Here is a 24,950-nt window from a genome sequence, read left to right as displayed (position 1 = left end):
ACATCTGTGATAATGCTGCCCCACAGAAAATGATAATTTCTGATAATTAGTTGTAAATTCTATAGCTGTTCAGATGTTCTCATTTTAATTCATTGTTGAGATTGGTTACCTTGCTACAGAAAGTGTGCCAGAGGCAATGATTGCTTTTCATGCAGTTCCCTCCCTTGTTTCTGCTCAAGCGGAGACTGACAATGCGATGAATTGTGTGATGATTCTAGGATGTGTCCACTGAGGAACTGAAGCTGACTCCCAAACTGTAAATTACATTCTCAACAGGGACATGCATCTTTCCTATAATAGAGAACAGAGCGCATGCTGGCCATTCACCTTTCGCCAGTCAGGTGGGGGGCAGCCCATTCAAACAAAGTGTGTTTGCTGTGCACATTTCACAATTCCCACCTGCCTGGTTGAGCAGAGACCCTATAGCCCTGACAGTCTGTACCAGAACGACTCCAAATCGAGAGGCTGTCCTGTTCCTGGCACCTGGTGTCTGAGCTTTTCCAGCACTTTTAAAATGGACAGGGGCCCCCTTTTATAGTAGAGTCTGACATGATCCATCTGCTCCAACACATTGGTTGAAGTGAGGAGTTACTCAAGTGATTAATGGCATTCAGGCTCATGGCATTCATCACCAAGCACAATGTAATCTGCTTCAACTTTTGAAGCTGAACACTTCAGCACTTTTTTTTTTTAAAAAGAGGAAAGTTCAGTAATCCGCAAGGATTTGTTTATTGCATAAAATTGTTCACGCATGTGGGACGCATGATTTTATTTTAACTTTTGAAATAAATAAATAAAAAAAAGGCATTTAGGACTTTCTTGAAAAGAGGTCTTGAATCTCATATGGGCTATTCTGGCCTGAACTTTTTAAATAAGTAAATAAATAAATAAATACATAATAAGATAATCTGACATTCATGCCAATGTTACACACTACAGAAATATTCTGAATAACACACTTGGGCTCGTACTGGTCAGCAAGTAGGCAGCTCCATGCTGCCCTGACTGGCATGGCTTCGCTTTCTAATCAGGGAAAGAGAAGGACTCTGAACGACATTAATTCACAGGGTGGGCAGAAATGTAAAAACAAAAAAAACATTCAGTTATACTTGACATTTTGCTAATGTTGAATTCCTTTTTCATTTTATATCCCGTTACGCCTGTTCTGTAGAAGCTGTATTGGTGTTTCTACAAATCTTTCAGTCTTTTACTACTGAAGATGTGTTTTATATATTTTTTCAATAAACCAAACCTTTCATAGATTGCCATGGGGTACAGATGGAGCGAAGTTTGTTACCAACACACAGTGCAGCCTCAGCCACACAATTAAATTAGTATCATGAAAAACATTTCCGTGACCCACATGCAAAATGGTAAGTGAACAGACAGATAGGTTTCATCATACACCCCCATAGCCAGTCGCTCAGTACCCTGTACTAAAAAATGTCTTAACCAAGCAAACCCCAAGAGAACCACCCAGTCACTATCACAGCACACGAGGTCACACACACACACACGGTCTCTGATTAGAATGCTAACCAAGCAAACCACCCAGTCACTATCACAGCACACAAGGTCACACACACACACACGCAGTCTCTGATTAGAATGCTAACCAAGCAATCCCCAAGAGAACCACCCAGTCACTATCACAGCACATGAGGTCACACACACACATGGTCTCTGATTAGAATGCTAGCCAAGCAATCCCCAAGAGAACCACCCAGTCACTATCACAGCACATGAGGTCACACACACACACAGTCTCTGATTAGAATGTGCTTAATAGAAAGTGACATTCCTACATCCACTCAAGCCACAGAAACACGTATTTCCTGTCTGCTGGAAAAACTAAAAGCAGGGCCGAGTACTGATTGACAAGACTGTGCGGGGGGTCTAAAGTTACCCCTATGGAACAAAACAAATGCAGCACAGTTCAGTATGTATGCCATTTACTTTCTTTTTTGAACAACAGAATATGTACAACTATATCTGGGCTCAAGTTTGTAGCTGGATATACAATGACATATTTTGTGATTGACTGATGGACTTGTTGAGAAGCTTGAATTCTGATTTTGCTTTAGTGGTATATAGTATGTTCATTAGTATTCAACCAGCATTTGGGTGAGCGGGGGGGGGGATTGTACAATTCATTCATTTTTTTATTTCACAAAATGTTCCCTCGCATTGAAGTGAATTGGGACCTAAAGTGTATACATTGGGAGGCAGTGCAAACCATCACCTGCTTCAAGCTTGGTTTTCAGGAATATCTGGTTCTACAGACAACAATCCTTTGCCAAATCATATTCTGAGAGCCACCTGGCAGACCAGACAAAAGCTTTTTTGCAGACTTCTGCATCACACAGCGTGACTGTGGCCTAGCTACACCATGGAAATGGTAAAGCACAGCTACCCATTCCAAAGCACTGCATCACAATTACAAAGTCTGCCAAACATTCAATTACTAAGATCATTATGAAAGTTTATTCATTAGATAATGTACAATATGGTTGAACAGTACTGCAAGCAGTTCCTGGTATAGAAACAGCTCCACAATGCAATCCTGTACAGACACTCCCGCTGTTCCAATGCCATGGTGGGCACGGTGCTCTTCAGCCCCAGAACGAAGCCGCTTCCACACTAGATTTAATATCCTGGAGGTTGTCCCGCCTCTCTTTGGTGACCAGACTGGCCTCGCCCTTCTGCAAGCGCCTTCTTTGTGCTGACTTCTGTTGCTTCGTCAGCTGCCTTTTCACCTTCTGTTTCACCAATTCCTACGAGAAGCAGTTAACATTATTAAACACAGAGTAACAATATATCTATTTGTGCAGCTGCTTTCATGCCCCTCCATCACCTTTCATAGAAGTAATGCAAGTGATGTTATTATTCATTAATTATCATCATGTATTATGTTTTTATTAAAAGCACAAATACATTCAACCAGCACCAGAGGGAGAGCGGAGAGCGGAGAGGGAACCCCCTCCCCTCCATCAGAACAGAAGACGGACTGGATAGGCCACACGGTCCCCATCAGAACAGAAGACGGACTGGATAGGCCACACGGTCCCCATCAGAACAGAAGACAGACTGGATAGGCCACACAGTCCCCATCAGAACAGAAGACAGACTGGATAGGCCACACGGTCCCCATCAGAACAGAAGACAGACTGGATAGGCCACACGGTCCCCATCAGAACAGAAGACGGACTGGATAGGCCACACGGTCCCCATCAGAACAGAAGACAGACTGGATAGGCCACACAGTCCCCATCAGAACAGAAGACAGACTGGATAGGCCACACGGTCCCCATCAGAACAGAAGACAGACTGGATAGGCCACACGGTCCCCATCAGAACAGAAGACAGACTGGATAGGCCACATGGTCCCCATCAGAACAGAAGACAGACTGGATAGGCCACACAGTCCCCATCACTGGGTTGAATGGTAAAAACGAGTAGGTCAAGTCCCCTTTAAATGACTACAAAGGATAATAATAGAACCGCAGTGCGAGTGCTTCTCAGGCACTGCTCGCCACTCAGGTGCACAGGAAGCGATCACATCTTCTGGATTAATGAGGGAATGCATCCAGGGCAATTGATTTTGCCTTTACTTTCTGCTGTATTAATGGCTCTGTATTGCAGAATGCATTAGTCTTTTCATGTAATATCTAAACTGGGCAGGTCTTGCTTTGTCCTTTTACGCATCCGAATGCACCGCAGTGATCGTGTTACTAATGTGCATTAGACCGAGAGCTTTTCTGGGGGTGGGGGTGGGGATTATGACACAAGCAAGCATTACATAAAGAAAGTAAATGGTAGGTTATAACTGGGGCTTCTGATTTGTCTTTAACCAATAAACCCCCCCCACCCCCACCCCCAATACAAAATAAATAAAACCAGTGCATATCCAATACACACAGGAAAAACACTGGAAATGGTGACTCAGTTCATTGACTTTACCCCTTTCCCTGCGAAAAAATAAATAAACAGTGAGTAACAGTAACCTACAAAAAAAACCTTTATCAGTGTAGTTGGGCAATATCCCTACTTCCCAACTTTATCTTGCACTGATTCGTTCTGAATACTTTAAACCCATCCCTAACATGCTAACGACAATTTGTTTCAGATATATTTAACCTTGTTGACTTTATTGCACGGCTGTTTCATTTGGCTGCATGGTTCGATGTGGACATATATTCCAGTGACCCTAGTATGATGTAGTGCCCCCCCACCCCCAAAGCCCTCTCCAAACTACAAATAATCATTATAAAAAGCAGCTTTACTCTGATACATTTTACAATGCGATAGTAGTGATATCAGTTGCATGCTTCAACCACTAGGGGGCCCTCATTCACTGCCTGCGAACAGCATGCTAAAAAAAAGACAATCTTTAATATTATGGATAGCAACAAGATAGGCCAGTATGTGAGCCTATGTGGTGTTGATGAGGGTCGGGGTCAATTCCTGGTTTTCAATTCTAATTCCTTTTTTAAATTAATTCTCAACTCCAATTCCCTTTTAAATCATTTCCAACACATCACTGATCACAATTGCAATAAGCAGTATTATGTTAAAAGGAGCTGCTCACAGTGACAACACATCCCTTAAACTGTAGTCACTGCTTGTTAGTCAACTAATGTGGCTTCAGAGTGAAAGCAGATGAACAATCACAACAATGACTGTGTCTCTAAAATATCAATTCCGATTCCTTCAAAGGGATTGATTTTAAAAAGGAATCTGCATTGGAATTGTACGGTAACATTTCACATTCTGGAATCATTTTCCTTTCATACAAACGACTAGCTTCTGTGGCTCCAGTGTTTCATTTATAGATCGCCGCCCCCCCCCCCCCCCCCGACTTCAGTTGCATCTAGAAACAATAAATCCAGAAAAAGGACAAACGCGTTAAAGTTTCAGATCTACGTGCCTGTTTATGTATTTCACCCTCACGAGAACACGAATCAGAATGTCCTCCTTTTCTAACCCTTCGGAACACTGAACTCACCGGCGGAATCGTGGAACAGCTTGCCATGCTGCCAACTGACGTCATGCTGCTGGTTCTCCGTCTGTGTCCGTTGATGTGCAGCATGCTCTCCTCGTCTCTGTGTATTGGAAAAGGAGAAAACAATTAACGATGAGGTCTACAAATAAACTAACACTCACTTTACTGGAGGTCAGCCTTCTCTGGTTGCAGGAGTGATTAACCATGTGTAGGCAACCAATCCAACTGCATTAGAAACAAGTACGATAGTGACATACATTCTCGCCACGGCTGCAAATTCAAAATGAGAGATATCACTATCATGGAAATGGTTAGAGACGACCTACATCCACTTCATGTACATGTGAAATGATTTAAGCATGTATACACTGGTGATGTTGAGGCATGATACCTGAAAGCCCTGAATTCTTTGTTGGCTGCAGAAAGGTCCACTAAATCAGGACACTCATCTTCAAGCTCCCGCCCGTCACTCTCCTCTGTCACTGTGGCACTCCCAGGCCCCCGTTCTGTACGGGGCTGATCACTTCCCTCTGCTGTTGGTCCTTCCAGCTCCAGTAAGGCCTGTTTGAACTCCGTCAGGTCCACCTGGCCTTGTAAGGGGCTGAGGTCTTCGGTAATGCCAGTCTCACTCCCTGACTGGCATGATCCAGCTTCACTATCCTCCTCCTCGTCGGACTCCTCCACACCTTCGTGCTCTCCCTCAGGGCCCGCTGGGTGCAGGAGCTCATCGTCGAGCTGCATCTCTTTGGTGTAGCCGCTGGCAGAAATCTGCACATCCAGGGACTCCTCCTTCCTGCATCGAAACATTGATACACATCCTATAACTGGCTTTAAAACGGTTATTCTTTATGGTCTGCTTAATAAATATACCAGGGACTGGGATGTGAATACTGAAGTTACCAGTTAAGATAAAAGTTAGGGTGGGTGTGTGTGTGTGTGTGTGTGTGTGTGTGTGTGTGTGTGTGTGTGTGTGTGTGTGTGTGTGTGTGTGTGTTTGAATTTTCTCCATTTCCCAAAACCCGGAACCAAATGACACCGTACCAAAAGTAGCACGGTTGCCAGTCTTTTAAATGTCAGTGAAAATAGAATGCAAACGAGTTGAAATTATTTGTTGTGTTTTCTGTAGACTATCTTCATGTCATCAGCTTCAGAAGCGTGTGCACTAACTACAGAGCTAGAAGAGGAGCACTCTCCCTTGCAGGCCAGCACTCAGCTGAGTCCTCAGCCTCTGGTGCAGTTACAGGTACAGGGCACCCGAAAGCCACATGCTGCCCGTTAGTCGAGCTACTCCAACTGAATAAGACATGCAATAAAAAGAATAAAAATACATAAAATTACCGGATGTCTTTAAAGGTGGGATACAGCTCACTTTCATAACCAAATCGCCTCAGGAAGAAGTCTCGAATGCATTTGACATCTCTGTCGAAATACCTGGGAGGATACAGTTAGAAACAATGCTGCTATGTTTATATGCTTCTCATGTAGCCCAGGAAATAAGGGATTCCTAGGTTATTATTCTTTATTACTGATGGCTCTTTTAAATCTATTTGTTTCTTGTATTTCTTTTTTTGCTTGATTGTCATTCCGTGTAAAACAAAAAACACACAAGTAATAAAACACACAACCAGAAACTCATCTATTATTTACCATTCAGCATTCAGATGGGAAGTGGACACCATTTGCGGAAAATCAATGATCGTGGCGTGGTCTTCATCATCCATCATCACGTTAAACTCGTTGAAATCCCCATGAATCAAGCCGTGATTCGCCAGTTTCACAATCAGGTCCATCAATTCACTGTATAAAGCACCTGGATCTTCCACATGGTGTACCTGGCAACTGAAAAAAATATATATACAAAAGTAAAATATGGCAGCTATTTTAGGTGATATGAGTTTCCAGTTTCCAGCACTGAAAATATGAAGTTACAAGCTGAAACGGTTCATGAGATTATGAGCAGTAGTAGATTCATGGCTCCTCTCATGGGCAAGCTCAATAAGCAAGCCACTGGGCTACTTGGAACTGCAGAATGAAGATTGGAAGTAACCCTCCCTTCCATTTGCAAAACAATACCCAAATTCGTTTTTAAAATGTGAGCGACCCTCCAATACTAGAAATCCTTAATGGAATGAAAATAAACGGAAACCACTTTCCTGAACAGAAACATGAAAACACAAATACTGAACTGAAGAAAGCCCCCCCCCCTCCCGTATCCGATTCCCTATAAGAATCTAACCCGTGCTTCAGGATAAGCACTATGTACAATAATAAGTACCCTGTCACACTGACACACCGCAGTTGCTTTTCAGTATGTTGCCAGGCTATTGAGAGGTCCAGGCAGTACAAGCAGGTAACGGGGGGGGGGGTTCATTTCATTCCTAACGTGGTCTCAACTGTCAGCTGTGCATATATATATATATATATATATATATATATATATATATATATATATATATATATACACAAAAACACACACAGATACGTCTCTTCCCTGAAGTATCTGCCGCTCCTGCAACATCATGAGAACATCAGGAAACACATTCTAAACAGCCCTCTTTCTACAAGAACTGCAGGGATTTTTCGTCTGAATAGAAATTCACCCTGAAAGTTATTATTCATGTTGGTGTGATTCTGGATTAAATTACCTGCTGTTTAACCTTCCCCCACCCCACACCATGTCAGTGCTGCAGCAACGAGGGGCTTTCCACCCTGCTTCAGTTTTACTGTAATGCGGTTTGACACAGGCACCATCTTACAAGATATTATGTACAACCGGTATTAGGACAGATTATTACATGAAGAACGACTGGATGCAAGGCATTCGTTTCCTAATTCTATAGCTATGGCCAAAAGTTTTGCATCACCCTGCAGAATTAAATAATTTTGCTTCAGAAAGTCAAATGAAACCTGCTGAATAATGTTACTTAACATATTGAATTACATACCGCTTTGTATTCTTCCATATAAAAAAGGAACATTTCGAAATCTAACATGAAATACTGTACTGCTATTATGGCTTCCGCTACTCTGTTGCAGTATCATTTAGTAGTTTATTTGATTACATGATGATTAAATAAAATATCTAAATTATGTTGACAATATTTTTCACTAATTATGTCTCAATGCTAAAGTTCTAGGTGATGCAAATCTTTTGGCTATAGCTGTACAACCCCAAAGATCCTGGACAGCAGTGTATTTTTAGCATCTTGCAGTTTATCTCACCAGATCAGAATCTAAGGTGGAAGGGAAGAAATGGATTTCAATAGGACAGCATTGTGTGTCAGAGAGACAGAAGCCACAGATAATACTCACAGCGGGTATCCATTGATCAGCTCCATCACAACAGCATGTCTGTTGTAATCCACTGGTTTAGGCACTGGAAACCCTCGCTCATACAAAGCCTAAAACAAACAATGAGGTCCTTCGTTACTGCTGCAATACAAAATCTTCTTCATTCTTCTTGCTGGGGTGTGTGTGTCACTTTTACATACATACACTCTAATGTCAGTAATACAATGGCATGCCCTCTTTATTAGCCAAGTCAACAATATCAGATTAACGTTAATGATCAAACTGTATTAGGATAGACCCCCTCACCACAAAAGCTGGACGGGCTTGCCTTTAGTCCGATACGGATGATTTTAAAGAGAAGCTTGTACAATACAAGATGATATCCGCTCCACGAGAAGTCTGCAGCAAACCACAACTCAACTGCCGATATTTTATTTGAAACTCTTGCTACAGATCTCGCTAAAATGACGCAAATAATATTTAAATTAGTATATTGCGGCTGTCTTCATTAACATATTTCTTCTTAGTACATATGACAAAATGTGCACTTTGAGAATTGTCTTAACGAAAATGCAAATTGCGGTATGTTTGCGCTGTAACTGGCCCATCTTAGTACATCTACCACATAGTTTCTTAAAATAAGTAGCCTAGATTTTAAAAAAATAAGCACAAATAAAATAAATGTGGAGCACATTAACTAAGTGTGCTTCCTCCTTTGAATGAAATATTTTCTTGGCAGAGTTTGCAAATTCCATTTTATCCTGCTTGGTAAAGAAATTCCATGCAATGCTTTGCTAGGATGTCATTGTTACATATTCACAAGACAGAATTTAGTGATCAGGAAACAGCACATCCACCTAATTATTTTGCGACTGCCGTCAAAACCCAACTGGCTCAATTTACGGTCGCTATTGCGACCGTCCAGAACGTAACAGCGGTGCTGTACTACTGCAATAGTTTTAATACTGAACATAACAGCCAGGTTAACAACAACAGCAGAATATGGCCAATATATGTCACACAGAATCCTGCAGTATGAAGTGCATTTAACATTAATAACTGTATTTAAACAGAGAGGTTTATTATTATTTCAATGTTTCCAGTACTGAAAAAGGTTACACAAATCTAGAGATCTTAAGGGACTAAATGTATGAGTACTATATAGTATTTAAATATGTATCAGGCACTTAAAACATTAATATTATGTGATTTTATTAAATCATTACCCGAAAAAGGTATCTGGGTATTATGCACGGCGGCTACCCGATTCCGGATTTTCTACCTGTGCCGACCTTAATTATAGCAGATTTATATTGGACCCTGACACCCATGACTTATCGAGTGGGTGGTGTATATAAAAATAATGTATTAGTTAAATTTGAATAATTCAACAGTATAGACAATTTTCATGTGAGGTCATTTCTACCTGATACAAACTATCTGATGCAAAGAAATTTCAGATGGCTATACCACATCAATATCAGGGTCTACTATATATTCTAAAGAAATTTCAGATGGCTGTATTACATACATATTATGGTGTACTACATACCAATTCAAGATCTAAGCTTGTGATCGCACAATAAAGCTAAGCACTTACATTTCAGTGTCACCTCAGCACAACCCTCTTTAAAAGCAGACAGTATCCTGGGACACACGTACCTTCATGTATGCAAATTCCTTCATGGCTGCCAGACGGGAAAGGTAGAGCCAAGACATCTTGCGCCGGTGCTGGTGGTAATCGCGCTTGTTCTTCAGGTTCCGAAACGAGGTTCTCCCCAGTCTTTGAAGCTTCAATGCAAACTGCTCCTGTTTTGCATTTGCTACAATGTAGATATCTAAAGGTGGGGGGTGGGGTAAATCTGTAGGTTACTGTACATCTCGGCTAGTAAGACAGTTTGCAAATTGTAAATCTGAGCAACTATATCAAATCAAAGGTGTCTCTCCTTGCTTTTTTCTTGAGTAAGGAAATGGATACAGGTTAGCATTCACCATTCACTTTAAGAGACTGGGCTTTAAAATCGCAGAGCTTTTTAGTTTAGGATGAAGTTTATTTATTTATGTATTTATTGTTATTATCTTTTTTTAATAAATAACCCTGCTCTAAACTGGCTGAGCTGAACAGATTCCTCAGCTTGGTGTTCAATGAAACAGCACTTTTGCATTTTTCATTTTCTGTAGTAGAATGAGGTGCTTTTACTCTGCAAAGTAAAAATGCTTGCAATTTTGATAATTTTACTTGTGAATTTGTACACCTGCATTTGTTTAAATCCTGACAGCTGACTTCTTCAGCATCAAGCTGGTAATACTGTAAACTATTCTATCACACCATCAACAGCAGAGGTGTGGAGACGCATCTACAGGGGTAGGCCAAATATCCCAGCACCTGCCGTGACATGAACAGGCTACATGCAGGACGACACGGAGACTGCAATGTGTTTGCATCTTTCTGAGACACTATTCCTCATGGAACTTTGCAGGAAAGCTGGTGGTAGAAATCAAAGGCTGCTCTCCAGAATGGCCCCCCACAGAATAACTGGAGACTGCTCCACTTGAATCATCAGTAACGTGTAGCCTTGGACATGAATCAAGCACCTATATACAGCCAGCACTCACACGTCCGACCCTATACAATTCTGACTTCAGTGACGGTTAAACACGTGTGACACATCTGATTATTTCATTTTGGCCAATTCCAACCCTTGTCTGTTTTTCAGGGAACACAAAAAGATACAATATCTAAAATACATATCTGAAATTATTATTATTATTATTATTTTTTATTTCTTAGCAGACGCCCTTATCCAGGGCGACTTACAATTGTTACAAGATATCACATTATACATTCTTTCACATTATACAGATATCACATTATTTTACATACAATTACCCATTTATACAGTTGGGTTTTTACTGGAGCAATCTAGGTAAAGTACCTTGCTCAAGGGTACAACAGCAGTGTCCCCCACTGGGGATTGAACCCACAACCCTCCGGTCAAGAGTCCAGAGCCCTAACCACTACTCCACACTGCTGGTCTGTTTTAAAATAAGTAGGCTTCCATTTAGATGTACTGTATTGTTTTGTTGGTACAGTATTATATTTCAACAAAAGTATTTTTAATTCAGAACGATATGATTCTGAAAACAACACTTGTCAAAAGAGGCAACACATGGACTGTAATACAGTACATACTTTTAAATCCGGTGCGTATTGTAGCAGTATGTAAAATTCCCCATTAACCACCCAACAGCAAAATGAAATCAAAATGTTACCCATGCACAGAACTGCGTACAACGTAACAGGCAATGCAATCTTGCAAAATATTTAAAAAAAAAAAAAAAAAAAAAAAAAAAAAGTTTCCAGAATTAAAACAGTACACAAAGTCAGTATTTAAAATTGCAGAATATCGTTCTCGATAAGGCCATAAGGTCACAGTTCACTTCCAAATGAAAATGCACAAAAGCAACTAAAGATCACAGATAAAAAAAGAAAAAAATACACAGTATCTAAAACTGTTTAATGATTAACTGTTTTACATTACAGTTGCTGCACAATAAAGATGATTTGCACATGCAAGAAAGAAAAAAAAAAAACATGGGCTGTGACAGTTAATCGAATAAATTGTAACATTGAAGAGATGGGCTTTGTATCAGAAAACTGGTGACGAAGTCGGAAATCGCGTGCGACGGGGTAAGTGCATTAATTTGTTACATTATATATATATATAGGGAATTGAATTGTTTCTTAATACAAGGACGGTAAAACGCGACTGACATGTAACTTAGTGTCGTATATCCGAGTGCTAACTGTAATAAATAGATGTGTGTGGCGTGGGAAATTGTCATTTTTTAGCTATGATCACTTTAAATGAGGGACAGGCCAAGTGGGTGCTACAGATGGCAGGTGTTTGTATTTTGAGTAAAGTGCCGCTCACTGTGCAGATTCAAATGATTTTATATAGCAGCAGTATTCTCATGTCATACCTGATTCTTTGCCCACTCCCATCTGGTTCCCAACTGAGTCGAGTGTGTCTCGGGACGACATGGTTTTCAGGGCTAAATAATCATACCCACCATAACTCAAACGGTAGCCCTGCACCACTAGGGAGAAAAAATAAAACAAAGAACACAATGCTTTAAGAAATCCCTTTCACCAAGCTTTAAATAACCTGGGTTAGAGAAAGCATGTCCAGATACGATCCTTACTAGAAATGTCATAATGCTGGTTGCAAACCATCAACAATAAAGGTCATTAATTGACTCTCAAAGTTTATTTTTACAATCTGAACAATGTTGCCTCAAAACTGGTAAACCTGTCCTATCCTGGACCTCTCTCCACTGTCATTTCTTTATCGGATTTAGTGATGTTAATAGTGTCACACCTGAAGGAAAACACCAGGATGGGTAAATGGTGGAGATATTGAGACAATGAGCCGCTGTTTAGGTCATTAAAATAAAAAGAAAACCCATCAGTGATGAAGAGCCCAATTATACAAATCTTCTAGGATACTGAACGATGGCAGAGTAGGAAAAAGCATGCCGAGATGGCTAAGCTCTTACTTTTTGAGCGCTCATAGACCAGCAGTCTATGTTTGACCAGCTCTCTCAAGATTTTATTACATCCTCCATGTTTGAGACTTGCAATTGAGGCGATCAGACTAGTAGGTACGATTTCATGATTCTTCATTCCCATCTCAACCTGCAAAAACAGTAACACAATACTCTAGTTAAACCAGGTTTTATAAAGACAGCTTCGTCATCGCCAAATAACAAGCAAGCAGACCTGAACATATTGAGTGACTGTGGCAATACTGGGGCTCCTAACCCTAATATGAGGTCAGTCATTTCAGTTACTAAAGACCACCTTATTAAAATGTGTTTCACAGGTGTGCTCTGACATTGGAATACAAATTCCAACATTTGCTTTCACTAAAACTCTTCAGCTTAGAAAAAAAGGGAAAGAGGGGACTTGATTGAAGTCTTTGAAATCATAAATGGTATAAAAAGTTAACCCAAGACACAGAGAAGAACAAGAGGGCATACATGGAAGCTGAGTATGAGTACGTTTAGAACAGAAGGTAGGAAGCACTGTTTTACACACAGTTAGAAATGCATGGAATAGCTACCAGCTGAAGTAGTAGGATCTAAAACACAGGGAACAGACTAGATTCTGTGGTTTTAAATGAGTTCCCCCAGTAGGGGAGAATGGGGTGCTAACAAGGGACATGCCTTAATAGTACTAGAGTTCTGTGCAGGGAACTTAAACCCATTTAGTACCAAATAAAATGATTTAAAGAAATAAAACAATCAGAACACAAGATGTATTTATGCAATCTGATTCATTACATTTTGACTGAACTTTTGCGGTTAACAAAATCAGAGTAAGTTATCAGAACAATATAGTCATGCTCCAAAAAATGACTAAGTAGCCTATCCTCAAATGAGGACAATGGCACTTAATGAGTTAACCAGACAGTGACGACCACGTTCAGTTTGTTTACATCACTGCCGGACACCATGACACCCACTCTTTGCCTTGAACGATTTCCATTTACAACCTGTGTTGTAGTTATTAGGACAGCAAAAATATATGTGTGTGTGTGTGTGTGTATATATATATATTACACACACACAGAGTATATATCTCGTTATTTACTTGACAATTTTACAGGCAACACCTAAAGATCTCGTTTTTATAACACTGGATCAGGTACTACTGTTCAATTGTACTGCAGCCCATTCTACAACATGTTGACACAATAAACCAATACAGCAAAGGACACACACAAACACAAACAATATGACAAATAGCCCTGAAGAAAAACTTCTAAACGACATATTAAAATAGTTATCCAGGTAAAAGATGTAATAAAGACCGTTAATTACTAACAAAAAAAGTACCAAAAGTAAAACAACTAAAAAAGGCCCAGGCTTCACGCAGTCAAAGCTAAAGCATGTTACTGCTGATTAATGGAAGTGCTACGGGTACTCACAGCAGTGAGGACACGGAAATCTTCCCTCGAGAGGTACCTCAGCACAACCACGTTTAATTTCCCCATATCTGTACTTCAGCAAAATAACTGCAATGCTTAAACCTGGCAGAATTTACAACGCTAACCAAAACACCCGTCTCCGGCCATAGCACACACTGTACACACGTGGGCCCAGGAAGACCTGTGCGTCACCACGCTCACAGCTGAGCAGGACTCCCCGACGTCAGGTCCTGTCTACACTAAACAACCTCGCGATTCAAATGCTTTTATAAAAGGGGGAGGGGGTCAAAATATTGTTCCAAATTGAAAATAAAAATGTATAGTTTGATACATATTTGTATTATTATTATTTTTTTCAATTAAAAAGATTATTGGCTATTAGTTTATATGTTTCTACCAGGATTGGCTGCCTAGGTGAAGCGTTGCTTTTGCCAGGAAGCAGCAAGAGTTCTGTAACCGACAACTAACAAATGTAACTACATCTGATGTCAAGGATAGTCTTCTGAAGAGTATTTTAAAGTATTCTCTTCAACTCTGTTTAACCATGACGTCCAGGAATATCAGTGGAAGCGCAGATCTAACGGCAAAGGTACCACTTATTCCGTGTAATAAATTCAACAATTAAAATATGCTAATACTTACCGTGCACACAAGGTACGAACACTGACTTTACACTGCAATTTTTAGCAAAAGTTACCCGAATAGCAACATGGTTTTTTCAAAGTGAGATTATGCAATGTTAAGAATATGTAATAATGTACAGTACTAGTTAGATGAAAACTTCAGCTTTTTTATTATTGGATGATCAAAAACGCTATTATTTCATTGTTAAGCATAAGTATACAATTTTAAATGAATATGATATCAGTATATTGTTCATGTTGACTACATGTAAAGTCGCTTTTTATGCAGAGCATGTTGTGTTTAATAACATTTCGATGAACCCTAAACGGTTAGTGGTTTAATGGCACTGCACAGTACAGGGAAATCGAAACAACAGTTAAACAGCATATGATGTTTGACAGGGAACTCAGTAGAAATCCACAATCAGTAACGCACGTAGTTAAACTACTAAATACACAAATCCCAAGCAGCAACACTTAATCTGATTAGACTGTTCAATAGTCGTTTTAATTCTTATCGTGTTGTAGGTCTGAATGGCACATTTATAGACTAGACAGATGAGTAAAGTGAATGCCACAGTTTGCACTTTGATTTTTTATCCCTTTTTTGGGGACAATAACTACAAGGATGGAAAAGACTCTTATTCCACAACAGTTTGGGTCATTCCAGGTTTTATTACACTTGTAACTACACAGGCATCTAAAATGAATACAGTTGGCCATACCTAGCTACTATAGGGTATGAAATTACAAACCCATCGGCATTAGTCCAATAATAGGCCAATTGCTAAAAAGACACAACCAACAGCACAAGAAGAAATGGTATGCTGTCCCTGTGCAGGTATGGCTTGGACTTGTTTTACTGACTTGAATCTGAGAAGGTATAAAAGCATCCATGCAGATTTAACTGAGTGGCATTTTTCTATCTGGTAATAAGGCTGCCTGGGAGGCATCTTTGAAGTTTTGCTCCATACCATGAAAATCTTAAAAGGCTGCATGGATTTCTTTCAGATTTTATTTAGTGATGACCCTTCATATAAAGCTGTGCTAATATTTGGAAATTACTGCAAAACATGAAATGTTTGCTCGCAATAAATATTCACTAATTTTGCTTTTATAAAAAATCTGCAAAATATACATGCAGCAAAATGTGTGTAATTACTCAATTCAGTTAATGTACAGTATATGTAGAGTTCACATGTGCAAATGTTTGTTGCTGTAAATATGTCCAGAGTGAGACATCCTCAAAAAGAAATTGCAGCAGATATTACCTGTTTTACAGTATCTGATCAAAGCTGACTGACTGGCAGCCATCCTGGCATAATTTTGACAAGATTAGTTTACTCAGCCTACCCAAGTGACCTGCATGTCTTGGGTCAGACAGTCATTGTACAACCTGCAAAGTGAAACCTCTGTAACAGCACTGTGTGGGTGATGTAAGAAACTGAAGTTTGTCATTATCAAACTATGATTGTATTTGCACTCCATTCATTCATGGACTCTTAAAGGGTACATAAGGACCTTTTTATTTTATTGTGTTGCATGTTCCCATGTGTTGTACAACTGTTTACGTAAGGTGTGAGCCTTTTGTCTTTTTTTTTTTTTTTTTTTTTTTTACATTTTGTCCACTTTTTTTAAACATTTACATTACATTCACTGCCTCAAGATGTACCTGCATGGACCTCTCAGAACTATGTAGTTCTGAGAGGTCCATGCGGGTACATGGGAAGCCATCTTGAGGCAGGGAATGCAATTTAAAGTTAAAGTGGTCAAAATGTAAAAAAAAAAAAAATACACACACCTTATGTAAACAGTTGTAGCAACACATGGGAACATGTAACACAATAAAATAACAAGGTCCTTATGTACCCTTTAATACAAGTTGCAAATTCTATCATTTTAAATTAACCAATGTTGTTGTTTTCTTTCGAAATGGAATTTGAATAATTTAGGTCAGATTAATGAGGAAGGGGGATGAAAATGCACAAGCAAGATATGTAGCAGAAATGAAAACCTCTAATCAGAAGTGTGTTTCACTGTTGAAAACCTCTAATCAGAAGTGTGTTTCACGGCTGAAAACATCTAATCAGAAGTGTGTTTCACTGCTGAAAACATCTAATCAGAAGTGTGTTTCACTGCTGAAAACATCTAATCAGAAGTGTGTTTCACTGCTGAAAACCTCTAATCAGAAGTGTGTTTCACTGCTGAAAACATCTAATCAGAAGTGTGTTTCACTGCTGAAAACATCTAATCAGAAGTGTATTTCACTGCTGAAAACATCTAATCAGAAGTGTGTTTCACTGTTGAAAACCTCTAATTAGAAGTCTGTTTCACTGATGAAAACCTCTAATCAGAAGTGTGTTTCATCAAAAGAAATGTATCACTTATATTTGGATAAAATTCACTAGATGTGCTCGAAAAATGACAAACTCTATTTTACAGCAGGTGCAGTGACTTTTTATTGTGCTGATTAACAATTGACATCACGAAGATGCTGCAAAATGATCTGTCGATCTTGGGCAGGTGTTGTGACTCTTGGTCATTGACAGACTGTGTCTGGTTATACCATCTCGCCAGGTTTGAAATTGCTGTCTGTGAGCACCCAAGACAGCGAGCCACAGTACGCTGCCCTAGTCCAGCCTCCAGCATGCCAATTGCATGAAGGTGCTGCTCTCTTGACAGATGTGGCATATTGTTTTTTTTTTTCTGTGATTTTCTTAATTGCTTTTATTCAAGCTTGCAATTCAACAGCTGAAATCCCTGCATATCCAGTGTCCAAACAACAGTCTCACTCACTAATTAGGTGATTAAGTGCATATGCTTCAGTCATAGTCACTCAAGCATGTCATTGTCAAGGATGAATGATCAAGTGATTAAAAAGAAAAAACAAAAACATTTTTCGGCAATGTCCATCATTTATGTACCTTATTCTTTTTCGAAAATAAATGTGTTATAATAGTGATACGTTTCTTTTGATGCTCAGTATAGTTTTTGTCTGTTTCAAACTTCGCTGTCTTTCTAGATTGTACAGTAAGTTATTACAAAGAGGTATCATGGTTGCCACTTTGACTAACATTTTCAAAAGGAACAACCATATAATTACACATCTTTAAAACAGATTGTTCTGTGGAAACAATTTTATATTGTTTAAACAACCGAAAGCTATTCTGCCTAATGTATGATTTGTTTAGATTTGCAAGCTAAGAAAATGATGCATTCAGTCACAATTCTCCTCCTTTATCTGTGGAGTTCATCTATACTGTACATGGACACTTGCCTCCCCAAAACACACAGATCAATAGGTCTGCACTGTGTATGATTACAAACCAATTCCAAAAGGTTATTTTTAAAATATGTACACAAAACATACAGTACAGTACATAGTCAACCACAACACATTGTATCTAGTTGACAGTTTCTTCAAAGGGAATAATTATTAAATTAAATGAATGAATTCATTGGAATATCCAGGGCCATTTCTTTAACAGGAGCTTATGCAGAATTCCACCCAAGGCTTGTTCAATCCTTGAAGGCTCCAGTTCCTTGAGTTTTAGGCTGCTGACAAGGTAAATTAAGCCAGAGGAAGAAGCATAAACACCAAAAGAGAAGCTGCTTCGGTTACAAATTGAGCTGCCTGTGAGGCTTAGTTCATGCTTATTAGGGCAGGCAGACTGGACTGCCAAGAAGGCAAATAAAGTTCCCTTTTTGTAGAGGCATGGATACAATTTCATGCCCATGTTGAAGGGCTGCTGTTTTCAAGAGCCTCTTTAACAGGAGCTTTCTTCATTGGCAGGCAGCTCATACATTTAAAACCTGCAGTGGGTTGTGCAAGGCGATAAACGGAGGTCACTTGAGTTTCAGTCAATGAACAGAGGCGTCGTTGCCAAGCCGAGCAGATACTGTGCATTCCTCCTTGAAGTTAGATTTATAAACAGGTTTAGCTTTGTGTACATTAAGGCCATAACAGTGTGTACACTTGACTCTCCCAGTACAGATAGGGCTCTGTTCTGGCCTTATAGTCCAACAGTTATGGCTTCTTGCAAAATGTTTCAGCTTTCATACGGGCATGAAAAACAAATGTTAGTTTTATAAATTGAGAAGCGACGAGCCAGAGATGGCTGTTGATTCTGGTACCATTTCTCAGCTCATTTATTTTACATACTGCGGTCTAGCAAGGGTTTGTGTCTCAGGGGATCCCCTGCATTTATTAACTAGCCAAACACATTACAGGAAAAAAAGAGACTGAGCCTATTTTTAAAGATTCAGTTATAATATGCCGGTGTACAATGGATGGATCTCCATGCACACACACATACATACAAAAAAAATAAAAATAAATCCAGCTCTACTCAGCTGGGAAAAACAGGTACGTTCGAGACATTATCTATAGTAACACAATACACAGTAGTTAGGCATATGTCTTCTGGACATCATTAGTCTAATAGAGCTTTTGATAATATTAATGAAATCTAGATTACTAAAAACATACTTAAGTTTTCCTCTCCCTCCCAGAGTAGCAGCTGTTTATTTCATCTCTCCTACTTTCTCACACCATCTTTAAAAGACAAAGTGAAAGAATGTAACAGCCATACAAACTTAATAAACTATCAGTTTTATCTCAAATCCACATCATCTTCCCTTGGCGCACTTTCTTTTATTGTCAGCCTTAAAAAATCTGAACTACAAATGTAAGTTTTATAAAAAAAAATGTAGTGCTTTGGAACACAGTAAGTGTTGCATTACATTGTTACCCTTTGCTTGAGACGTAGCTAGATCCAGTTTATTGAGCTCTTTATAACCAGTAAAGTGAGCTGTCTGATCAATATTGCTCCATGTGAAGAGGGCATTCCCCCATCTGTACGCAGCCTCCCTTTTATCAATCAAAACCAAGCCATTTTAAAAGACAGGCTGTTTCTGGAGCAGCGAGCCTGGAAATGTACCAGGTACATTTTGCGGCTATGGATGCAGTTTAAAATATAGATTTTCAGGACTTATGCAAATAAGGGAATATTACAGCTGGCCTGTATATTTACACTAGAGCCAGCCAGAATCCTTAATGTGAGCCATCACCACTGACAGCTAGTCTGAAGAGTGCCTTTCATAATGAAGAGGGCCATGGAAACTCAGCACATGAAACTTGTAAACCTCTGGTTTCAGTACAGCACAACCTGCAAAAGATTATTCAGTTATTCAGTGGAGATGCAGTACTGAGTGTCCTGTTGATATGCTGTGCCTTTAAAACCTGTTTTACTGTGAATAAAATTACTTTTAAACAGCACGTGTAAAATAAACAGCTCGTGTGTAAATAAATTGGACCCGACAGGCGCTGAATAAATGGACCGCAAAGGGTTAAGAAGGGTCATAATATTCCACTGTATATGCAAACACTTCTCCTTTGACATTATTTTATTTACTGCTACTAATAGGACTTTTGCATTGCACACGATACACCTCGTTCCAAGCCTCTCTGTCTCTGTTTGCCTTGTAACATTTCTGGCTGGGAGAGGTATCATTTACAGCATTAGCAAGCATCCAGTGAGACAGGTAAACATGGACATGCAGTACACTGAGGTTGGAAAAAAAGAGAGCAAAACCACTGAAAGGTTGACAGTGTGCTGAAAATGAAAATATCCTTGACAGTAAATAAATACATCTGTTCTGGAAGTTAGGCCTTGTTGAGTAGCCCTACTGAGTTGCCCAGCAGCATGAAGCCCATTGCTTACTACAGTACTTATCATAGTTTACTGTAGCTGGTCGTAATCTGAAGAGCAACACTCCTTTATGTGGGGTACATTTTAAAGTACTTTCCACATCATTACATTCATAGCTCTGAACTATCATTTTAAGCAGTTTGATGCCTTACTTTAACAAGCAAAGTTGCCTTTTAAAAATCAATCAAACAAACTACTGTAAATAAAAAGAATGTAAACTACAATGTGAAAGGCTGGAGGAGACGTGCATTAAACCCCAGATTACTTACTATTTGTGTCAAAGTGGTTTGCAGTGTGCAGGTGCAGTGATGATGCAGTACAGTCGGATAACGACCCAACACAGTTCAATGAAGCTTTATTGTTGCTTGAATAATAAGACTGGCTATACACAGCAATGTGTGAAGCCCAGTCAAAACCCACGAGGTTCAGTCCTGAAAATAATACTTATAATAAATAAACACACTTTAAACACATATACAATCACAATTCCAGTAGTGAGTGCTCCTAGTGCAAGTGGTGAATTAACGCAATTACGATGACAACAGTAGTGCAGTGTAGCCCGGGGTTTGGTGCTGGCTTTGTAGCGACAGCTGGTGGATAGTTTAGTCGTCTAACAAAGACAAACACAATAGTTAATAGACAGACATAACAACACTAAACACTCATGGTTAGTTTTCACTTGTACTCCTTTATGGGTCCTTTCGCAACCATAACAAAGGACCCTTTGCTCGTACCATTGCGCCCAAAGCCAGCTTCTTGCAGTGACAGAGCTGAAAAGTTTTTGTCTGAATCTTTGGCACCTGGATGTACTACAATACATTGAAGACATTCTCATGAATTCTTATGGACAACCTATAAATAATCCCAACAAAATGGGGAAAATTACTCATCGCTGCATTTCATCTCGGTTCACATGCATATAAAAACTGACCTCTCTTTAATTTGCAATTTGACATAACTGGAGTGCTCTACAGTGTTGAAATGATCATTTTCTCTTTGCTGATGTATTCATCCATTTTCAGTATTGTATTTAAAACAACTACAAACAGTAATTCCAATACCACAACAGCAAAGGAAAACCTAAGGAATGTAGGGACGACCTGGGCAATGCAGTGGAGGATGATCAACCTGTATTGAATGACTACTTTATGCAAGTTTTAACCAGGAAGGACATCAGCAACATGCCCCCCGACAAGACTAGGGGATAGTTCGCTAGCTTGTAAAATTTGCAGACGACACAAAACTTGGAAGTGTGTTGACACCATTTCAGCCACCTATTGGAGCCAGGAGCTGATTCAATACTGTTTTTTAAAAAAATGTTATTGCTGAATAACGAATATTAGAAAAATTGTGTATTACTCATACTCTGAAAAAAAATATCCAGACTCGTTACAAATACTTGTTTGTACTCATACTCAGGCACACCCCATATTTTAGTTTATTTCTTTACCATACTTGTAGTCTTGCTTGTCTACACAATTGTTTAATATTGTAGGTTGTTTGTACAGTAAGTCTATTCCAGGATGTATTTATTGACCAAAGGTGTTCTCATATAGATGCACCTGCAGTGTTTTGTTTCAGGCATGGTTCTCTGTGGCAATTATAAGGGTAGGGAAGTAATTCATTAAAATCACAATTCAAACAGACCCAAGGATGATTCTGCATAGGTGAAGATGGGGGAGAAAAATAGACTGACTGCCATAAAGATCCTTATCTCAGTCAAGTGTAGCATGTTCCAAGGGGGTCTTGAGTCGTACATTTTCAGCCATCCTTGAATCCTCCACCAGTACCGAGGCACACAGTAGGTTCATTCACAGACGTAAGGCAGGAACCTCCATCATGTCTTAAATAAATGTAGGATGTTATTGTATTGAGTGCTTTAGGTGTAGGAACTGCTTATGCACTGCACCCTGGTCCAAGAACAACCTGTCAGCGACGGGTTTGCCTGCATGCTCGGGCAGAGTGTGGCTCAGGACTGTCCTTTATGAAAGCCAAGGCAGTGGAAAGCCTGAGTAATCTGGGGAGCTGCATGGGTAAGCCCTCAAGAGCAGACACTGCAGCAGTGAAGCTTTCAAAAGAATAGGGCCCTTTGTTTCCTATACTTTACCTTTCCTTTCTTTTGAAATGATATGCACGTCAGTGTTCCAAAGTCGATTGATTATTAATTATGAGTCCATGTGGCCTATTGATAGAGCCTCGGCTACCCAGTATCTACCCACCTGTCAAGCAGATATGAGGGGCAGTTATCAGTAAGTGGAGCAACAAGGACACGCCTTAGTAGACAGAGAAACATCATCAGTAGTTAATGACATGTTTTGCCACTGGGTGTCACTGTTGTTTCATTTCTTCTATGACAATAGTTAGTCAGGCTCCCATACTGATCAGTCTCGCCTGCTTATCCCAAGGAAAGACTGAAATAGCACTTCAAATGGAAACAGAACTTACTCACAGTTTGTTAAAGAAAGAATGCCTGCTTAACTCCCAGCCTCTGACTGATCCTTGCTGTTTTTCCTGTTGTATATGTTTCTAGAAGGGGACTTGTCTGTCATTGGCAAACTGTTGCCTTAGCACATGCTGCACATCTTAAAAACAAAAAGAATGGTTAGTATCAATAGTGGCACTAACTTGAATTGACATTCACAACAAACTAATGGGATGGAAGCTGCATTCTTAATATATTTAAGCAGAGACATAATGCCCTGGATTTAGTGGAGTATGTCTTCTAATGGGGTCTGCTAGTTATAAAGGGTGACTGAATTTAGTCCATTTCAATTGTCATGGAACAAGCAGGGTTTAGTAGAGGAATTGAGGTGGCTCATTATGACCACTAACGGGCTTGCTGCACCTAGACATTGATTTTGCCCGTGTTGTGTACAGTATGTAATATAAATGATTCCACAGTTTAATACCACACACATCTCTATCTCTTGAATACTATATTCCCGAAGGGATTTTGAAGCTCACTTCAAAACCAGAAAGGTTGTGCCCCATTCTAAGCTATGGAATCCAGACTACTCAACCAAGTGCCTTTTGTAGTTACTTTTTCATGTCTATTGTTTTACAAGCATAATCATATTTTATTTCAACAGCTTTTCAGAGCAAGTACTTGTTTGGCAAGGCAGCGAGCCAGCGAGCATCCACATTGTTTATTCTCTTGTTTTAAATAGTCTCCTGCTTAAAACAAAGCAACCTAACAGGATAAACTGACCAATCACATCCAGCTCCACCAAGTGGAAACAAAAGACCCTAAACAGAAAGTTGAGTGAGCCCACTCTGCAGCGGGGTATTTCAGCGTCTCGGTGCCAGGCGTACGGTTCACTGTCCGGTCACCTCAATCTGTCGGTTTAGCACGTCTAAAGCTGCAATCAGCACCCTTGTTGTGTGCTGGGTCGTAGCTTGGCTCATTATTCCCTTCGGAAGGTCATGGCCTGGACTGTCAGACCGGAACTGCTCACTAATTAAGCCTCTTGTTTTGGCACTGGAAGTGTCATGTCTGCAGGACTTCCTACTGGGATCAATGGGGTTCATATTCACTTTTCATAAATGTAAAATTAAACAAAGCTAAGCTTTTTTTTTTTTTTTTTGAGGTCCCTGTGCCTGAAACATTTTTTATGATTGTTGTGAGGGTAGACCCTCGCTGTAATATTGAATTGACTGTTATTGTGATTATTATTGAGATAGAGCAGTGCTTCTCTCCCAAAACTGGGCAACTCTGCTTCCAGGGTGGAGCAGGTAATGACAATTTACCAAAGGCTGTAACTCTTGTAATTTGATTCCCCTCCTGGGTGTTTAACAGAAATGATATCACCGTATTTCTTGGAAAACAGTAAAAATCCCCGCAGGCAGTTACCAAACTGAAAGGCTTGTAATCTTGTAACACAAGGCTGTATTTTCAACCCCAGTGCTTTTAGTGGTTAGGCCAATGTATATGTTTCATTTAAAGGTGGGTTATTGGATTTTAGGCATGGCAGGGAAGAAAAACGTTTCGGAAGTGATTTGAAGTTTAATCAATACTGTGATGAGGCAGATATACTGTAGTACAAGGTAGTGCATCTTCATGGTCATCTGTTAGAATAGCTCCCAAAACACTTTGTACAGTAACAGGGACAGCATACTGCTCCTGGCTTCTCGCACACATAACTGCATCTGCAGGAAAGAGCTGGGTTTTGTTTACAGGGAATTGCAGCCAAGGATTGGATGGTTGGGGTTCCTTGGTGGGCGTGTCCACGTTAGAAAAGGGAGCAGCTGACACACCCCCAGGACTGATGAGTCAGAAGGTAAATTGGTTTTTGTGACAGAGAACAGAAGGAACAAAGGAACCACAGACCAC

At 39.8% G+C, this 24,950-nt stretch overlaps 2 protein-coding genes across 3 annotated transcripts in view; one reads left to right on the top strand and one right to left on the bottom strand.

The window, feature by feature from the left end:
* Positions 1 to 2,461: 2,461 nt before the first annotated feature.
* Positions 2,462 to 14,528, bottom strand: LOC117403569 (serine/threonine-protein kinase RIO2-like). The gene is made up of 10 exons (XM_034005779.3): positions 14,287 to 14,528; positions 12,854 to 12,992; positions 12,278 to 12,394; positions 9,956 to 10,131; positions 8,315 to 8,403; positions 6,650 to 6,841; positions 6,341 to 6,433; positions 5,394 to 5,795; positions 5,006 to 5,102; positions 2,462 to 2,774 (listed from the first exon to the last, which is right to left on the bottom strand). The coding sequence occupies exons 1-10, from the start codon at positions 14,350 to 14,352 to the stop codon at positions 2,613 to 2,615; spliced, it is 1,533 nt and encodes a 510-aa protein (XP_033861670.1). The 5' UTR covers positions 14,353 to 14,528; the 3' UTR covers positions 2,462 to 2,612.
* A 110-nt stretch (positions 14,529 to 14,638) lies between these two features.
* The window catches only part of LOC117963072 (uncharacterized), a 104,919-nt gene continuing 94,607 nt past the window's right edge, over positions 14,639 to 24,950 (top strand). Inside the window, exon 1 of one of the 2 annotated variants that reach the window (XM_058988863.1) lies at positions 14,639 to 14,875. In XM_058988863.1, coding sequence (XP_058844846.1) covers positions 14,831 to 14,875 — 45 coding nt within the window. In that variant the 5' untranslated portion in view covers positions 14,639 to 14,830. The remainder of the gene's footprint in view (positions 14,876 to 24,950) is intronic. The other variant, XM_058988866.1, reaches the window with a different exon arrangement.

This window comes from Acipenser ruthenus, chromosome 2, assembly GCF_902713425.1.
Source record: "Acipenser ruthenus chromosome 2, fAciRut3.2 maternal haplotype, whole genome shotgun sequence".
In the NCBI taxonomy this organism is placed as follows: domain Eukaryota; kingdom Metazoa; phylum Chordata; class Actinopteri; order Acipenseriformes; family Acipenseridae; genus Acipenser; species Acipenser ruthenus.
Note: the sequence above shows the minus strand (reverse complement) of the source record. Positions and strands in the feature narration are given on the sequence as shown.